At 46.8% G+C, this 17,365-nt stretch overlaps 1 protein-coding gene across 1 annotated transcript in view; it reads right to left on the minus strand.

Moving 5' to 3' along the window:
• EMID1 (EMI domain containing 1) overlaps positions 1–17,365 on the minus strand; it is a 105,096-nt gene that overhangs the window by 25,672 nt on the left and 62,059 nt on the right. Inside the window, exons 6-9 of the mRNA XM_015406014.1 lie at positions 16,321–16,465; positions 13,980–14,033; positions 12,925–13,032; positions 102–239 (exon numbers count right to left, since the gene is read on the minus strand). Of these exons, the coding sequence (XP_015261500.1) occupies positions 102–239; positions 12,925–13,032; positions 13,980–14,033; positions 16,321–16,465 (445 nt within the window). The remainder of the gene's footprint in view (positions 1–101; positions 240–12,924; positions 13,033–13,979; positions 14,034–16,320; positions 16,466–17,365) is intronic.

Genomic DNA, 17,365 nt, shown 5'->3' on the forward strand with positions numbered 1-17,365 from the left:
ATGAAGCAAGTGAGCTGAAGAGATGACATTTCACAATCCAAACAATCACATTTTTTAGACCGCTGGCAGGGGCTCCTTTCTTTTTGCACACAGCTACTTACTTTGGTCTGGGATTTCCGATATCTTTGGCCCAACTGGGGCTGGTGGGCCTGGTGGGCCGGGGGGACCTGGGAGGCCTGGTAAGCCTTTCTCTCCAGGGAAGCCCCTTGCACCATCCTTTCCTGGAGGACCCGGAGGGCCTGGAGGACCTAGAGGAGAAGCAGGGGAACACAGGGATGAGAGACGGGCCAAGAGAGGTGGCTTCTTTCAGTGCCTGCTGGCAATAGGCAGGCATAGCTGGAATGAGAGGAGCCACAAAGGCACCACACAGGCAGGGCCATGGCTATGCCCAGACAGTACTGGAGCACAGGGAAAGCACAGGTTTAACGATGAGTATAGAAACCACCTTCCTGAGAACCCCAGCTGTCACTTTTAAAAAAGAGATCAAGTTTCTAGCTCTCATGGCTAAGAAGGAAGCCTCACAGATGGCTACAATTTCAGATGCCAGAGAAGTTGCTGAATAAGATTCCCAGTGGTTGTTACTACTACTACTACTACTACTACTGCTGCTGCTACTACTACTACTACTAGTAGTAGTAGTAGTAATAATCCAATCATCTCAATGTCTACATCTACTATAAACCAGGGGTTTACAACGTAAAATTTCTATATATGGGAGACAATAGATGGAACGCAGGAAGACAGAGAAAGGAAAAAACTGGGGAAATGTGGGGGGCTGTGTGTGTGTGAAGCATCAGTATCTTTGCCTTTGCCATGATCAGTAAATCAGGCAAAACGATAGGGATTATGCCAATAAGCAAAATTTAGAGAAGGAGCAGAATTTCACCTCTCTGCAAAGAATTTGGACTGCCCAGCTGCAGAAATTTAATCTTCCTTTTAGTATGGAGTACACTCGGACAATTCTGGCCTGAGAAGGCTTCAAAAGGCCACGTTCCATTCATCAGCATCATGGCCAAGTGAGGCATCGGGGAGCTGAGCATACCACAGCCAGTTCTCACCACCACCAGAGGGATCATGCAGAATGCTTAGCCTGGGAGGAGCAGAATGAGGAGACACCACCCTGGAATCATCACAACAGCATCCTCCGCTCCTCCATTTTATCCTCACAGCAGCCCTGTAAGGTAGGTTAGACTGAGAGTGTGGGACTGGCCCAAGGTCACCCAGCGAACTTCCATGGCAGAGCTGGGATTCGAACCTAGGTCTCCCAGATCCTAGACTGACACTAAATATCAACTGAGATCAAGGTTTGCTTCCTAGGGTAGAGGGCGGCCAACTTACGATTGCACAAGCACCGTTGAGGCACAGCAGGAAACACCCTGGAACTGGAACCCACCAGCCTTTGATATATTGTCGAGACTGGAATATGTATTTCTACCTTCAGTGTGTATTTCTACATTTAATACAGGGTGTCATGACCAGAGAATGGTCTTCAGCACTTGCAACTCATGCCCAAAGAAAGCATAATGGCCCTTGCAGGCATATGTGCCCAGAAAGCACCGCCCTCAGAAGGCAGGCCAGAGTGTCAACAAACACAACTTTTAAAAGGGTTATAGTTGCACCTTGAACTTGGGAAACGTGTATGGCCATATTTTCTTTCTCCGCTGCACAAGGATACAAGACCTTGCAGCAAACAGCCACCCTTTTATACCTCATTGATTTCAGGGCCACGATTTCTTAAGATACTGAAGCTAGCAACCCTATAAAGGAGCAAAGGGAATGGAGGTCTTGGGGAAGCAACAGGAAGCGTTACTCCTTAGGTTCCTGGAGCATGGCCACGATGCCTTTTGCTGCCAGGATCGGGAAGGCTTGACCCCTCTTCCCAGTGCACAAATCTTTAACACCAACAACCTTTCGAGGAGGATTGGTCGCAAAAACATATTTTTTGCGCCCCAGGAAAAAATCCCTCCCTCTGGCCTTGCCTCTCACTATATGCTGAGCAGCATGCCGGTGGCACATGGTATAAACAAGAGCAGTCTTTTTCTCTCTCATTTTTTAATGTCTGTATTTTCTTTATTTCCTCTGCTTTAGAACTATGTCTGTGCTCCAGGCAGCCGGTGGAGATCAAAAAGCTCTCCATTGCACCCACTGGAATGCTGGGGATCTCCCCCCCACCCCCTTAAGCTGCCTCTGTAGGCTTCATTCAGAAATTCAGACAGCACCTCTTTCTTTCTGACTCTCCCTCCAGGACATTTACATAGCTGAGCACACCTGGGAAGTTGGCACCCCAGGCTATTGGTTAGACCAACCCTGGTTTCAAAGAAGAGACAGAAAAGGAAAAACAGGTAACCAGCACATTTTCACAATTCTGCTGCTTTTACACCTGGTTGCCGCCCTCTCTCCACAGCAGAATACAACAGGGTACCATTAATACTCCGCCAGACTGGAAAATAGAAAAGTCATTATAAAATATAACGCTCTGAGATTTTTTTCCCCCTGCACATTAATCCGGCTAACTTGGAAAACATGTGCTGAAAGGATAGTCGTGCACCCTGGGCTCACCTTCCGTCTCTGAGCCTCGCCTATCGGGCAAAGATCCCTTCACTTCACACAGAAGTTCCATCTCACACCCTGAGCTCTTGAAACAAGGGAGAATAAAAACTAAAAATAAATGGTGTTTTTTTAAAAAAAAACCCTTTGATCACATAAAACAATAAATGAAACAGAGCTCAGCTTTCAAAAGGCCTTTATGGAGATTTTAGGGGCTCAGCACAGGGTGTTTGTTCCATGAGGGTTTGGAAAGCTGGCAGTGGCCATGCGGCAGCACAGTGAATGTTCTGAGACAAGTCACGTCTCCTCACAAATCTTGCTGTACTCTTTTAAGAGATGATATATTGTCACAGCTTGCTCTTCTTTCCTTAGATTTGGCATGGGGGGGACGGGCCATTAGCTATTGCAAGTATCTGGAATGGAGTCATACCCCAACAGTCTAGGTGGGAGATGAACAGTAATGGGGATGTTGGTCTGAGAAAACAAACAGCACACATGGCTTAGAGGCTGGAGAGCATGTTTCTGTGCTCACTGTCTAATCAACGTGTATTTCTGAAGGTAAGCAGACCAAGGTTTACACATGCATTTCCCCAGCAACAAAACTGTGGGGGAGGGGGGACACATGCAGAGAAAATGCAGTTTCCCCATAATGGATGCAGCAGTGTATATGTAACGGGGGGGGGGGGGGACAACTGTGTATTTCTTGCACAATTATCTAAAAATAAAAAAACAAAGATTTGCAAGACATTCAAGCTCAGATCCTGCAATGCAACAGGCACATGCAGACGCACAGATCATAAATGTCTCTTCCACAGCCATCTGATGCTAGCAAAAGCAGTTATCTTCCTCCTGGACTACTGGGGCTGAGAGCCCTCAGGGCATCAATCAAGGCTGGAATTTGACTTTGCTGGAACAGGAGTTATCTGGTGGTGCATTCAGCAAGTACCAAGCAACAGATCTCAAGCTCTGCAGGACCTGGGAGAGCTCCCAGCCAAGAGAGATGTTGCTTCAGCATTTAGTTTGAGCTCTGCCAAGCACCTAAATAGCAAAGAAGTTCTTCCTGTTGCCAAGTCTCACCCCTTAGCATATAGCAAGCAGGAATTTAAAGGAGCAGTGCACATTTCAAGCTTGGTGAGAAAGAGAAGTAGTTAAGGTTGTGAATGGCTTTAAGAGAACCAGCACCTTAAACTGAGCTCAGAAACAAACAGTTAAATAAGATGCTTAAGAACAGGTGTTATATTTTCAGATTGGCTTGTTTCAGTTAAAAGAAGTGTATTTTGCACCAATTGAGGTTTCTGAGTTATCTTTAAAGGCAGCCCCAAACTGTGTGTTACAATAGCTGAATCTCAAAGTTACCACAGCGTGGATCAGGGAGGCCAGGTCGGCTGACTCTGTAAGGGGAGATCATTTCTCAGCGAAATGGAGTTGAAAAGGCACTCTTAGGGACCATTCACAAATTACAGTGTACACCTGTTGAGTCTCGTGTCCTTACTCTGTGTAACAGTCAGATGTAGGTTTTGGGTTCTCCTCTGTTCCACTGCATGTGGTGCCAAAATTCTGATGGGGACTTCAATCGTGTGGAAAAGGGGCTTCAGCCTTCCACCCCCATGCTGTTTTTCTGGCCTGAAATGGCCCACAAAGGGGGGGAGGCTGAAGCCCCTTCTCCGTTTGCACTGTGGGAACTGCAGAGAATCCACAATTCATGTCTGACAGGGTGGGGACCCCAAACCCTACCTGTGTACTCCATAATGTGTGGATTGGCCATATAGGTCACCACAGCAACTTACTTTTCCAACAACAGGGTTGGATCAAAAAGCACCTCCCAAGCTTTTCACTGAACCTGCAAAGGAAGGAATCAAAGTGTGCAGCACGGTCCCTTCTGGATCCTCTTTAGCCTCACTTCCTTCACGTCGGGATTCAGTTTTGGCTTGATCTCCCTCAGCTGCTCAGCCTCAGCATCCGGGCACTGGCCTGGAACCAAGACAACCACTTCTGGAAGCTTATTTAAAGAAATATAGAACGGTCTGTCACTGGCATACTGAAGCTACTGACAACCTGTTCAACAGCCTGACATGGCTATTAAAAAGCACTGGGAACAGCACAGATCACTGTTGAACACCACAGGTTAAGAACTAAACAGTGGAGTCGTTAACAACAACTGATTGAGTTCTGATAGTCAGAAAAGACCAAAACTATTTAAGGAATATTTCCTGCATTCCTAGACAGCCAGTGAGATGTAGGAGTAGTTAGAATATCAGACTAGGCCTAAGGAAAGTCAGGTTCGGTTCCCCATCCAGTCATAAAATTCAATCATGAAATGGATGGATCTTGGAACAGTCACCCAAATCCTGACCTACTATACAAGGCTGTTTTAGAGATTAGAATGGAACTCCTTGGGGGAAGGACAGGATAAAAATAACCCAGTTTCCAAACTACTTAATAGGATAGAGTGGAATAATAGGATAGAGTGGGTTGCTGTATTAAAGGCTGCTGACAGATCAAGAAACACTGAAAAGGAAGCATTCCCTTTGTTCATGCGTGAATGGAAATCTTCAGCCAGAGAGACTAAAGCGATCTCCCAATCAGGCCTGAAAGTAGCTTGAAGTGGGTCAAGAGCAGATGTGTCATCCAAAAACCTCTGAAGTTCCTCTGTCACTGCCCTTTCAATCAATGGTGCCTGTGTGTGTGTAAAGTGCCCTCGAGTCTCAGCAGACGTATGGCAACCCCACAGGGTTTTCAAGACAAGTGATTAAGTAAGAGGTGGGTTGCTACTGCCTTCCTCTGCAAAGTCTTCCTTGGGTGGTCTCCCATATAAGTACTGACCCTGCTTAGCTTCCAAAATCTGATGAGATACACCATGCCACTCCAGATCTTCAGTGGTGCCTACACCATCTCGTAGCATGAGGTGGCAGAGCATTCAGGGGGGTAGAATGGATTATACCACTTTCAGACTGTGGAAGGAATACATGTTTTGAAGTTTACCTACACAGCTTGCCAGCAGCTAGAATAAACCCTTCCCCCCTGATGTGCTAATGCTTGATCTGCAGGGAATGTGTGCATGGGGAAGCATTAAAAATGTGACTCTCCCCCCTTGCAGTCTGAAGTAGTATAGCCCATTCTACCACCTCCACAGTCTACCTCCTCATTCTGCTGTACACATAAAGCAGGCCTTAGACACAGGCCCACAGTTGGCTAAAACATCTCAGGCTTGTTTCTTCGGCAGAGGTTTAACCACAGCTTCCTTCACAGACTTCAGAAAAACCCTTTCCATCAATGAGGCATTAGCATTATTAACAAAAGGCACCCTTAATTCATCTCAACAAGCTTTTACCAATGAGTTAGATCAGGAATTCTAATTTACAAGAGGTGGTTTTCACAGAAAAAGAAGATGAAAAGAAGAGATTGGATTTATACCCCGCCCTTCACTTGGAGTCTCAGAGTGGCTTACAATCTCCTTTCCCTTCTCCTCCCCACAACAGACATCCTGTGAGGCAGGTAGGGCTGAGAGAGCTCTGAGAGAAACCACTCTTTCAAGAACAGCGCTGACAGAACTATGGCTTGCCCAAGGTCATCCAGCAGCTGCAAGTGGAGGAGTGAGGAATAAAACCTGGTTCTCCCAGATTAGAGTCCATGCACTTAACCACTACACCATACTGGCTCTCAAAGGACCCTGTGGGTGCGTTCAGACGGCCTGCCGGGAGCGGTTTAAACTGCTCCAGTTCCAAATGGACTAATTTGATCCGGGGCAAGCACGGTCACACTCACCTCCCTCACCATGCAACACATCGCTCCCGGGCGTCCACACTAGGCGCGCAGCAGCATGCATTGGCGTTTAATTTTTTTTTTTTACATTTTGCGCATGCGCATAGGCAGCCATGCAGATTTGAGATCTTCACGCAGGCGCAGAACACCCTATCCTGAAAAGCATGCCCTGAAGGAACACTGCCCTTTAAACTTTTACAGTGAAACTGGCCTCCGTGAGGTCCCGGACTCGTCCGAAGCCTAAAACTAATCACCTTTTTAAAAAAAAAATTAATGCCGGGGCAAAGCTTTGCCCAAGCGCATATCGCTGAGGCTAAAAAAAAAATGGTGGGCGAAAAGCGGAAGCCTCAGGCTTCCCAGCAGAAGTGGCTAGACACTGGCGGAGAGCGATCAGACGGGGAAAATGCGGCTAGAACAGGAGCACTCAGGAAAACACCACTTGGGTACCTAGTGGCAAACTACACCGGTTTAAGGGGTGTTTGCGACGGTTGGCAACAGTTAGGGACGGAAGGCAAATGTGCGTGTGATCACGCCTAAGCACTCCATTTCTAACCGGCTTCTATACCGGCTTAAATGCCCCATCTGAATGCACCCTGTCAGTAGCAGTCAGAGAGATGAATCCCAAGCTACCATCAAAATTAACCCAACAATCTACAGCTGCCAGATCTCCCACTATAGTGGGAGACCTCTTGCTGGTGGCCCCAATTGCCCACTGCTGCTCAGAACAGTGACACAGGAAAACAGAAGTGATGTTATGGTGATGCTCTAGGACTCCTCTAAAACTTTATGGTTAAAAGGGGGGGGGGGTTGGGGGAATCCCAGAGTTATCGTGCCAGCATGATGACACCGCTTATGGGGATCATACTGGAAGGGGTGTTGGAATTATGCCTGTTTAAATGTCTCTGCCCATATAACCTCCTGCCAGTTCCCAGCACTTGGATAGCAACTCTACCTGTGGTGCTTCTGATACACTGACCACAACCAAGCTGGATCAGCTCAGAGAGCTGTTATTAGCAAAGAATCAAGCAAAATAATCATAATCAATTCACCATCAATTTGGGATTCAGATCTAGGAGTCACCAAATTCCTAATTACTCTAAACAATTGTGCTGGACACATTTCAGTTAATGAAATGCTAGTAAAGACAATTATTGTCTTTGCCAGTAATTGTTGCCACCTCGTAGGCCTTTATAGGGTCATGGATGGTGTACAGAAAGAAATGAAAGTGGATAAAGAGATCTTTTTTCTCCTGTGGTGCTAATGGCATTCAAGGAAACTGATGGGCAGTAGACTGCGGACCGAAGAAAGAAAGTAATTCTTCACAAAATGCATAATTCATACGGGATTCGCTATCACAAGGTGTGGTGCTGACCACTGGCTTAGATGGCTTTAAAGGATGACTGGACAAATCATGAAGGAGGAGAAGTCTGTCAAGAAATATCAGTTATGACAGCAAATCTGGGCTTCCAGCCTCATGTATATCTGAACACCAATTACTGGGAGGAGACGGTGGGGGAGGGGTTGTTGCCTTCATGCCCTACTGGAAGACTTCCTAGAGGCATCTGGCTGGCCACAGTTGTAAACAGGATGTAAACGGACCCTGGATCAGATTCAGCCAGGCTCTTTGCACAGTTCTTACGTTATGAAGGATACAAAGTACATTTTTTGGCTTTGCATGTCTTGCAGCTGAAGACCAGGAGCGTGCAGAGACAGGAGAGAAGGAAGGGGGGCAAGGTTTTGGTCTTCCCAGGCACTCCCGCAAAGTCCAAGGAGGTCCTGAACAAAGAAGTGGGACTTGAGAGAGGAGTTGTGCCTGGGAGGGATTGAGGAGTGTGCAGGAGGGGGGGAGCTAATGGGTCCTCTGTGGGGTAGAGCTGGCTGGTTAATGTTTAACTCCAAATGGCCAGAGGCGACTTTCTCTGGGATGCCTTCCAAACCCAATAAACATTAAGCAGACCCACAGAGCCGGCAGACACACTGCCAAAAATAATCGCAGTTCCATGTTAGCTCCTTTCCCTGCCAGGTCCTGGGCCTAGTTTGCATGGGGAAGCGATCTCCCTCCCTCCCTTTCCCCCAGTAAACCCAAAGCTGCAGGGACTTAGCCCGAGTTTAGTCTGGGCAGTCGGTCAACTTCCTCAGATACCCTCGTCCAGAGTTTCTCAAACTTCTGATAGTTGAGGCACGCTTTCCCCCTGAATTACAATTGGAGGCACGCTTCACTCTTGCATCCGAAACCGTTTACTTTTAGAATGTGAGCAGGCAAGATCGGCCTGCCCTTGGAGGAGTCCACCAACCTTGCATTTCTGCACGAGTCCCTGTTCTGAGCACCTCTCCTTAGAAGGTAGGCAGACCAGAGCAGAAACTTGTGTAGAGATGCAAAAGGATGGGTAACAGATGATATTTGGCATGACTGAATGATCCGTTCATAACAGACGTGGGGAAAACACAGTAGACTCACTCAAGCACTTCTAGCTGATTATAAGAAAGCGAGGCCAAAACAAGGAATGATGCAGAGCAGAGCAGGCAGTCTCTTTCTGTGCTTTGGGACCACAGAAACCTTTAATTATTTAATGACTTCATTTATTGTAGCACATTAGCCATTTCTTCATGGCAGTCCAGTGTGCCCAAGACTACAATTGGCAAATTGCTTCTCTGAGAGCCGGCATGGCATAGTGGAGAGGGTGCTGGACTGGGATTCTAGGAGACCTGGGTTTGGATCCGCACTTCTGTCATGGGAACCTTGTGGGCCCATCACAGACTCTCCGCCTGGCCTTGTTTGTTGTGAGAAAACAGAGGAGGGGAGAGCAATGTTCTGAGTCATTTGAGTCCCAACTGGGGAGAAAAGAAAAGGATATAAATAAATAAATGCAAATGCATTTTTAGAAAGGGGGGGCTTTCCTTCTCAGCCTCTATCCAGGAGCCACAGCCAGCCAAGGCTGGGAGGGCGGGGTATAAATGTAATAAATACATAAATAAATAAATGAACCGCCTCGCCGTAAGAAGACACAAGAAGCTGCTGACATGCTAAACATGAATTCTTATACCCAAGATTATTATATTAAATCTTGGGACTCTCAAGAGCCTATGACAAAGTCAAGGCTTTTAAGAAGACAAAGTAGCAGTTGAGGGAAGAGCTTTGAAGGAGAGCTGCCAATCAAAGATAACTCAAACAGGAGTTGGGGGCATGCAAAATTTCATTAGCTGTCATTACCGGTTAACTACTAAATACCATTACATGCCAACTCTGAAATATTCATTGTCATTGCACATTCCCAATCAAGTGGTGGTGGTGGTGGAAAGAGCCATCAAATCGCAGCCAACTCACCCGGAAGTGACATCATCGCGTCGGGCACGTTGGGGGCGGGGCCACAATCATTTGAGGGAAAACCATAGAGTCTTCCCTCAAATGATAGAGCGTCCCCCCGCAATGTGCCTGACGGGATGATGTCACCTCCGGATGGCGTCATCGCACCAGGCACGTCTGGCACTTTGGGAGCGGGGTTCCCCCCGGTGGCCCAATGTGGGCCAGCAGGGAACGGGCTTCTCGAGAGGGGGTTTCCCCACCTGCCAGGGGGACTTGGCAACCCTAACTTATGGTGACCCCTCATGGAGTTTTCAAGGCAAGAGATGAACACAAGTGGCTGGCCATTGCCTCCCCCTGTGTGGCAACCCTTGGCTTCCTTGATGATCTCCCATCCAAGTACTATGCAAGGCTGACCCTGCTTAGCTTCTGAGATCTGATGAGCTTGGGTAAGCCTGGGCCATCCAGGTCAAGGATGGCAGTCACATAAATCCAGTCCAGTACTAAATAGCATTATATGTCACCTGTCAGACACCCTCAAAGGGAAAGATCACGTATCCAAGCAGTCAGAGGAGGTATGGAGAATGTGTTATGTGCCCTCCAATCGCTTCCGACTTAAATGGCGCCCCTATGAATGAGTGATCTCCAAAAGGCCTACTGGGCATAGATCAAGGTGTTAGTCTGTCTATAGCAGTCGAAAAGAGCAAGAGTCCAGTAGCACCTTTAACAAAATATGTGGCAGTGCAGGGTATGAGCTTTCGTGAGTCACTGGCCAGTGTTCCCTCTAAGCTGAGTTGGTGTGAGCTAGCTCACAGTTTTTTAGCCTCCAGCTCACAGATTTTTGCCTTTGCTCAGGAAGGATGGCCGCAGAGCAAACTGATTTATGCAATAGCCAGATTGCTCGCTCACAACTTTAATGCCAGTAGCTCACAAAGTAGAATTTTTGCTCACAGGACTCCACAGCTTAGAGGGAACATTCTTCAGATACGTCTTTTCTACTGCAAAAGTCCTATTGTTCAGGTCTTGCAAACTGAAGGCTGTGGCTTCCTTTACTGAGTCAATCCATCTCATGTCTTCCTCTTTTCCCACGGCCTTCATGGAGGATGTCTGACATCAGAATTTACAGAAGATCTGAAGATCTCATTGATGGGGAGAATTGCGATCATCAAGATGAACGTATTACCGAGATTCATTTTTCTGGCACAAAATATACCAATTTTAAGGAAATTCAATTACTTTAAAGACTTTGAGAAGATATGTAGTAAATTCATATGGGAGAATAAAAAACCAAGAATTAACAGGAAATATTTACAGGACAAAAAAGAAACAGGAGAATTTGGAGTACCTAATTGGAATTTGTACTACAAGGCAGCAGCATTGACGTGGATAAGGGACTGGATACTGCTGGAAGACTCTAGACTGCTATCTCTTGAAGGAAACAACCTGGGCGTAGGGTGGCACAAGTACGTTTGGTATGAAGACGGAAAACTACCTAAGAACTTTACAAATCACACCTTAAGGGGAGCACTAATGGAAATCTGGAAAGAAGTTAAATTGAGACATTACATAAAAACACCCAAATGGGTGGCACCAATGGAAGCGGCAACGATGTCAACATTGATGGAGGAAAGGAGGAAAGTTAGATATGAAGAGCTGCTAGATGAAAACAATAATCTGAAATCAGATGAACAATTGAATAACCAAAACGTAAAATTTTCGTGGTGGGAGAAGACTCAGTTACAGGCGATATATAAGACGGACAAGAAAAAAGGATTTTATAAGGAAAAAAATGAACTGGACAAGATCTGGCTGTCCTCTAGCGATAAGCTTATTCAAAAATTATATAAGCTGCTGATGGAAGAATATATGATGGCAGAAATGGTGAAAAGAACAATGGTGACGTGGTCTAAAGACTTAAACTATATGCCAGAATCAGAACAATGGGTGGAACTATGGGAATCAATAAAGCTAATGCGGGCAATACCCTATAAAGAGAACATATACAAAATGTTCTACAGGTGGCACTGGACACCAGAGAAGATAGCCAAATCTTATGTAGTGACTAATAAGAATTGTTGGAAGTGCAAAAAAAATGTCGGCACATTTATGCATATGTGGTGGAGGTGTGATATTGTACAAAGATACTGGGAAAAGGTTTTCCGAATGTTAAAAGAAATAATAGGATTACCGGTACCTTTCAAACCAGAGACAGCTTTATTAAACATGATCCCAGACATGTACTATAGCACAGAGAAATATGTAATTATATACTTCCTTACGGCAGCAAGAATACTGCTAGCTAAACAATGGAAAGATGAGAAAGTACCTTCAGAAAATGAATTAATCAAAAAAATGATGGGTTTAGCAGAAATGGATAGATTAACTTTGAGATTACAAGGAAAAGATAAGGAGATATTTGAAAATCGATGGAAACCATTTTATATATGGATTGATAATGTAATTAGAAAAGACTCACAAGGATAAAAAATGTAAGACAAATGCTGTATGTAAATTACGGAAAATGTTAAATAAACCGTTTTTTAAAAAAAAGAATTTACAGAAGGGATTCTGGGAAACCATGTCAGTCAGTCCACTCTAATCCACACTTAATGGGGAAAGGTCTCAGACCTATTGTCTAATGTCCATATGAACATGTGACCATGTACTGAGTCAACCCCCTGATCCACCTTGCTGGATACCGTCTGCTCTGACTGGCAGCAACTCTCCACGTTTTCCCAGTCCTGCTACCTGAGATTATTTAACTGGATATTCTACAAGGCCTTTCACCATGCCAGGCACCTTAGCTATATCTCCCCCTAAAACAGGAGCATATGCAATATTATGAATCAGAGCATCTGTCCATCTATCACTGTATAGTCTATGCCAACGATCAACAGTTTTTGAGGGACTCAGGATAAGAAGAAGAAGAGAAGAGATTGTATTTATACCCCGCCTTTCACTTCCCAAAGGAGTCTCAGAGCAGCTTACAAACTCCTTTCCCTTCCCCTCGCCACAACAAACACCCTGTGAGGTAGCTGGGGCTGAAAGAGCTCTGACAGAAACTGCCCCTTTTCAAGAACAGCTGTCCCAGAACTAGAGCTTGCCCAAGGTCATCCAGCAGGTGCAAGTGGAGAAGTGGGGAATCAAACCTGGTTCTCCCAGATTAGAGTCCGCACACTTAACCACTACACCAAACTGGCTCTCACTACACCAAACTGGCATTTCATAACTATACTATCCTTTTATCTGGGGAGCGGAATCTGAGGCCTTCTCCATGCATATCATGTTCTCTGCCACTGTTGCCCAAGGCTTACCTTGTGGTCCAGCAGGACCCTTAACACCAGGAATACCAGAAGGCCCCCGGATGCCAGTATCTCCTTTTGGACCTGCTGGGCCTGGAGGCCCCTGTGAGGCCAGTCTTCCTGAAATGGAGGTGGGAAAAGGAGACGCTCAAGGAGGGGTTCACATGTTCATAAGCTCATGAAAAGGAAATGAGGACAATGAGCACCAACAAATATGGTTGGCTTGAATAAAAAGGGAGTTATCAGGGTTCAAGCCTTTATGGAAGATACGTTCCCTCCAGCTCCAGCTGTGTTGGGAACAGCAGCTGAGCACAGAAGAAAAGGCACTCTAAACATGTCCGGAGGGGCTTTGTACTCTAGCCACTCTGCACATATGGAGAACAATTGATCTGTTAGAAATACGTTGTGAGCTAGACAGGCTGAAAGACTGGAAACTGACTTCCAAAGACTGGTAAGCTTTGCTTGACTTCCAGAAATGGAGCCAATTTTGTGTTTTGTTACACAAGCTACGTTGTTGATATACTTTTCAGGACCCACCTGCAAAGTTTAGGACTGCAGACCCACCTGCAAAGAATTCCACACTATTTTCTGCCTTCCCAACATGAAATGCAGGACTCTCATGTCAAGTAACACTGAACATTTTTTTTTAATTTTTCACCGTTTGTATCCGTTACCTACTATAGCACTACTTAACAACAAGCAGTATTTCATGGCCATTTGCCACGCTATGCAGATTTTGCCATCAGGCCTCCTCTCCCAGCTCACACTGTTTCTCCTCTTGCAACTCACCTACAAGAGAGTTGTGACCCACTTTTGGGTACCAATTCACAGTTTGAAAACCTTGGATGTATAGGATACCTCCCCCTTAGTGGGAAGGAAGCTTGCATATGGAATGGATGGATGAGGTGCAGCAGATGCCTGAATGTGATACCAGGGGGGGTTGGAAGATTGCTTTTCCTTATCAGAGGATATCAATAGAAATGCATTTAATGCTGGAGCATCACATGTTTGGTTTATGAAGCTCACTAGATTGCTTTGAATTTAAATGGCCTCACATCAGTACATACCATCCCGTCCCGGAATGGTGGTCCTCAACCTGTCTCTGGGGCCCGGAAAACCTGCTGAAAACAGAAGACACAGGGTAGAGTCTTTGCAAACAGGGAGGGCATAGCTGACCACCTTCAGCCCCCTTTTCTCTACTGTCCAGTATAAGGCTCCTTGGAATGAAGACAGAAACACACACACACACAGTTAATGTGAGTTTGAATGTGTCAGGGTCGAATATGCCAGAATAATGAAAAAGAGCGAGTCACCTGTCCCAGGGCTCCCAAAATCCCTAATAGGCCTCTGCTTCCATCCTCCCCATTCTTTCTGACAGGCAGCACAGGCAGCGAGCCAGGATTTTGTGGCTTGTGGGGCAAAACATTTTCTGGTGGGGCTGCCATCATTTTTATGTCAGCTCCAATCCACCCCCAAGCCCCACCACCGCTGGCCACCCCTCTCCCTCCCCTCCTGCAAGATTTGAAGGACCCTTCAGCTGATCCCTGGGGAGCAAGCGGCCCAACAGTCCGCTGGAGGGCCCTTTAAATCTTGCAGGAGGGAAGGAGGAGAGGGGCACGTGCCACCCCCCACGTCTCAAAAGCAGTTAAAGGATCCCTTTAAATGCTTTTGAGAAGAAGTGGGGACCCCATGTGTGTGTGTCCCCATTCTTCTAAAAAAATCTCATGGGGCTGGCCCTTTAAGGAAGGGGGCAAAGCCCCCAATAGCCCCACTGTAGCTATGGGCCACAGTCAGCAGTTTGGAATACCCAACACCAGGAGAATCTCAGGCCTTGGACACTGGCCCTGCCCAACTGGTAACAGGGCACAGAGTATTGAAGTTAATCAGGGCTGCTCATGTACTCTCTCTCGGAACAAGGGAGCAACTTGCAGACACTGTCTGCAAGATTTCAGATGCATTTCCTCCATCCTCCACCATAACCAGCCCGAACCATGAGGTCTAGAAACTTTGGATTAAAAAAATTCAGCCGAAGGGAAGGCTGATTTCTGTGACTGCATTTCAGTATTCCCACTGTCTTCCAGAAAAATGTGGTGAGCCACTATCTTGATGCTGAGGAAATGTCATCATAGCAGTCCCGATGCTGGTCACCGTGCCAAACCCATCATTTTGTGGTTCCTTCGCCACATAGTCAACACATCAATATAGTTGTGCTGTAAAGCATCAGTGAGGTTTTTAGGAATCCATTTCTGGTGCCCAAAATGCTGCAGGATGCACAACCGTTTTGTGTGTGCAGAAATGTAAATGAGGAACAGCATTGACTTGCCTTACAATGGGTCCAAAGACTGCAGCACCTTTTCTGTATGGTATGAAAACCTGGGGGCAGACTGGACCCCTCTGTCCACAGCTGGCACCGTAGAGACTCTCTCCCCCTTGATACCACCTATTCTGGCCACCACCGTATTCTTTGTGCAAAGAGAAACCAAAGGGAGTCTCTCCATAATCTTTCCCTCTTCGTTCTCTCCTCCCCTTGTGTACCAAACCAGAAACACATGTTCTGTCAGGGCAAGGGAAGGCCTGATAAATCTTTCCAGCTGCGAAAAGCTTTAGCCAAAGCTGGAACCGTTGCCAGACCCCAGAACGGTCCCGGCACCCAGCTGCTTTCAATTTAAACCCGCCCTCTGCCTGGTGTACTTCTAACCAGTTCTGCTGCAATGCTGGCAGGAGGGGGGGGGGGAGGTCAGATGGCTGGAGTCGACAGTCAGAAGCAAAACTCTACTGACCCCATTTCTCTCCAGGGAAGTCACAGCCAATCTCAGGATGCTTCTGCATTCTTCATGTGAACTTGGAAAGCTTACTAGACACATGCTGGCACTCAACCAACCAGCACAACCTGTGTTAGGGGCTGTCTGTTTGTGTCACCATGCCATGAGAGTGCAGAAAAGCCACATAATAAGGTATTGGCCACGGGATTATGCTTCCTGTGAATCCCGGCACTTTGGTTGTTGTTGTTTAAACAAACAAAACAAGAAACTTTATGGTGCAAAGATACACTTCAAAGGACTGCATGCAAAGGCTTCGCTAGGACAAAGACAAAGCCTTGAGTGAGAAGAGAGGCTCCAAGATTCAGCGGTTGCTGGCCAGTGTCAAGGATCCAACTCCTTGATGAAAGAGACACTATAGCAGGGAGCAGGCCCCAGTCCCACTCTACCCCCCATTATTCCTTTCAAGTTGTTTTAAGAAAGAGGAAATTGAGTTTAAAATGAGTGCTTCCAATTCCCTAAGAAACCTCTCAGGATTTCTGCAAACTTAGAGACTGTACATGTACAGCACACCTCCAAGGAGGCTGGTTTCTAGATCCTACCTGTTCCTCTCCCAGTAAACCCAGCATTTTACTCCCCATTCACTTACCTTTTATGCTTTCATCTCCTGGGCTCCCCTGAGCAGCCAGAGAGCCCCACAGAGACAGGGAGTCTGCCGAGGCATCTCCCTTAGGGGACTGTCGTCTGCCGGGTACCACGGAAGTCACAGACTCAGCTGCTGAGAGAGTTGCTACCTGTGAAAAGAGCAAGCATTTTCAATAATGAAATCCTCAGTGAGGAAGGTGAAGGATGTAACCATTGCATGAGTATGGGGGGGGGACAGATCCACAATTTCGGGGGGGATCGCGGGGGATCGCAGTCCCCCCGGGTGAGGTATGGGGGGTGGGGCACATGACGAAGCCCCGCCCCCTGCTTCCGGCCGTCCCGCTACCTGGGGGGCTTCTTTGCCCCCCCGCCGGCCTTGCAGGTCCACCGCAGGGCCCCTCATGGGGCTCGGCAGTGGATCTGCAACGCCGGCGGTGGCGGCTGAGACCATTGGGGGCGAGGTGTGTGGCCTTATGACACACTTCCGGTGATGTCAGGGGGTGTGGCCTCATGACACACTTCCGGTGATGTCAGGGGGTGTGGCATATGCTAATGAGTTATGCTAATGAGTTCCCCTAGCTCTTTTTCTACGAAACGACCCCTGAGCATACGCTATTTTTGTCTGGGCTGGCCCAAAAATGTTTCAGGGCCTGAGTCAGAACATCCAAACATGCTGTTTCATAATTAACATGGGTCAATCGACTGGGGAGTTTTCCTGCACAAGTCCCCAGTGAAATTACCAGGTCTGCACATTATTGTGCAGTTCCCATTCATTTCAGTGCAGGTTTGCACAGGAGAATTTCCCAGTAGACTCGATGTCAGATCTATCAGCTTTCTACTTGTCCATTCTTAATGGCATCCAGAATCCACTGCCTGATCTCTGAGCACAGAAATACAGCCTTTGGGAAACATGGGCAGAGGGGAAGCCACGAATTAGAATCAGTTGCATGTTTATTGTGTACCAGAAATGACCATTGGAAAAGGACCTCAGGGCAGGAGTCCTTCCCCGATGAGCCAAGGTTTGACTTGGTTCCAGTTATGTAGACCCT

This window comes from Gekko japonicus, unplaced genomic scaffold, assembly GCF_001447785.1.
Source record: "Gekko japonicus isolate JY-2015 unplaced genomic scaffold, Gekko_japonicus_V1.1 scaffold431, whole genome shotgun sequence".
Classification (NCBI taxonomy): domain Eukaryota; kingdom Metazoa; phylum Chordata; class Lepidosauria; order Squamata; family Gekkonidae; genus Gekko; species Gekko japonicus.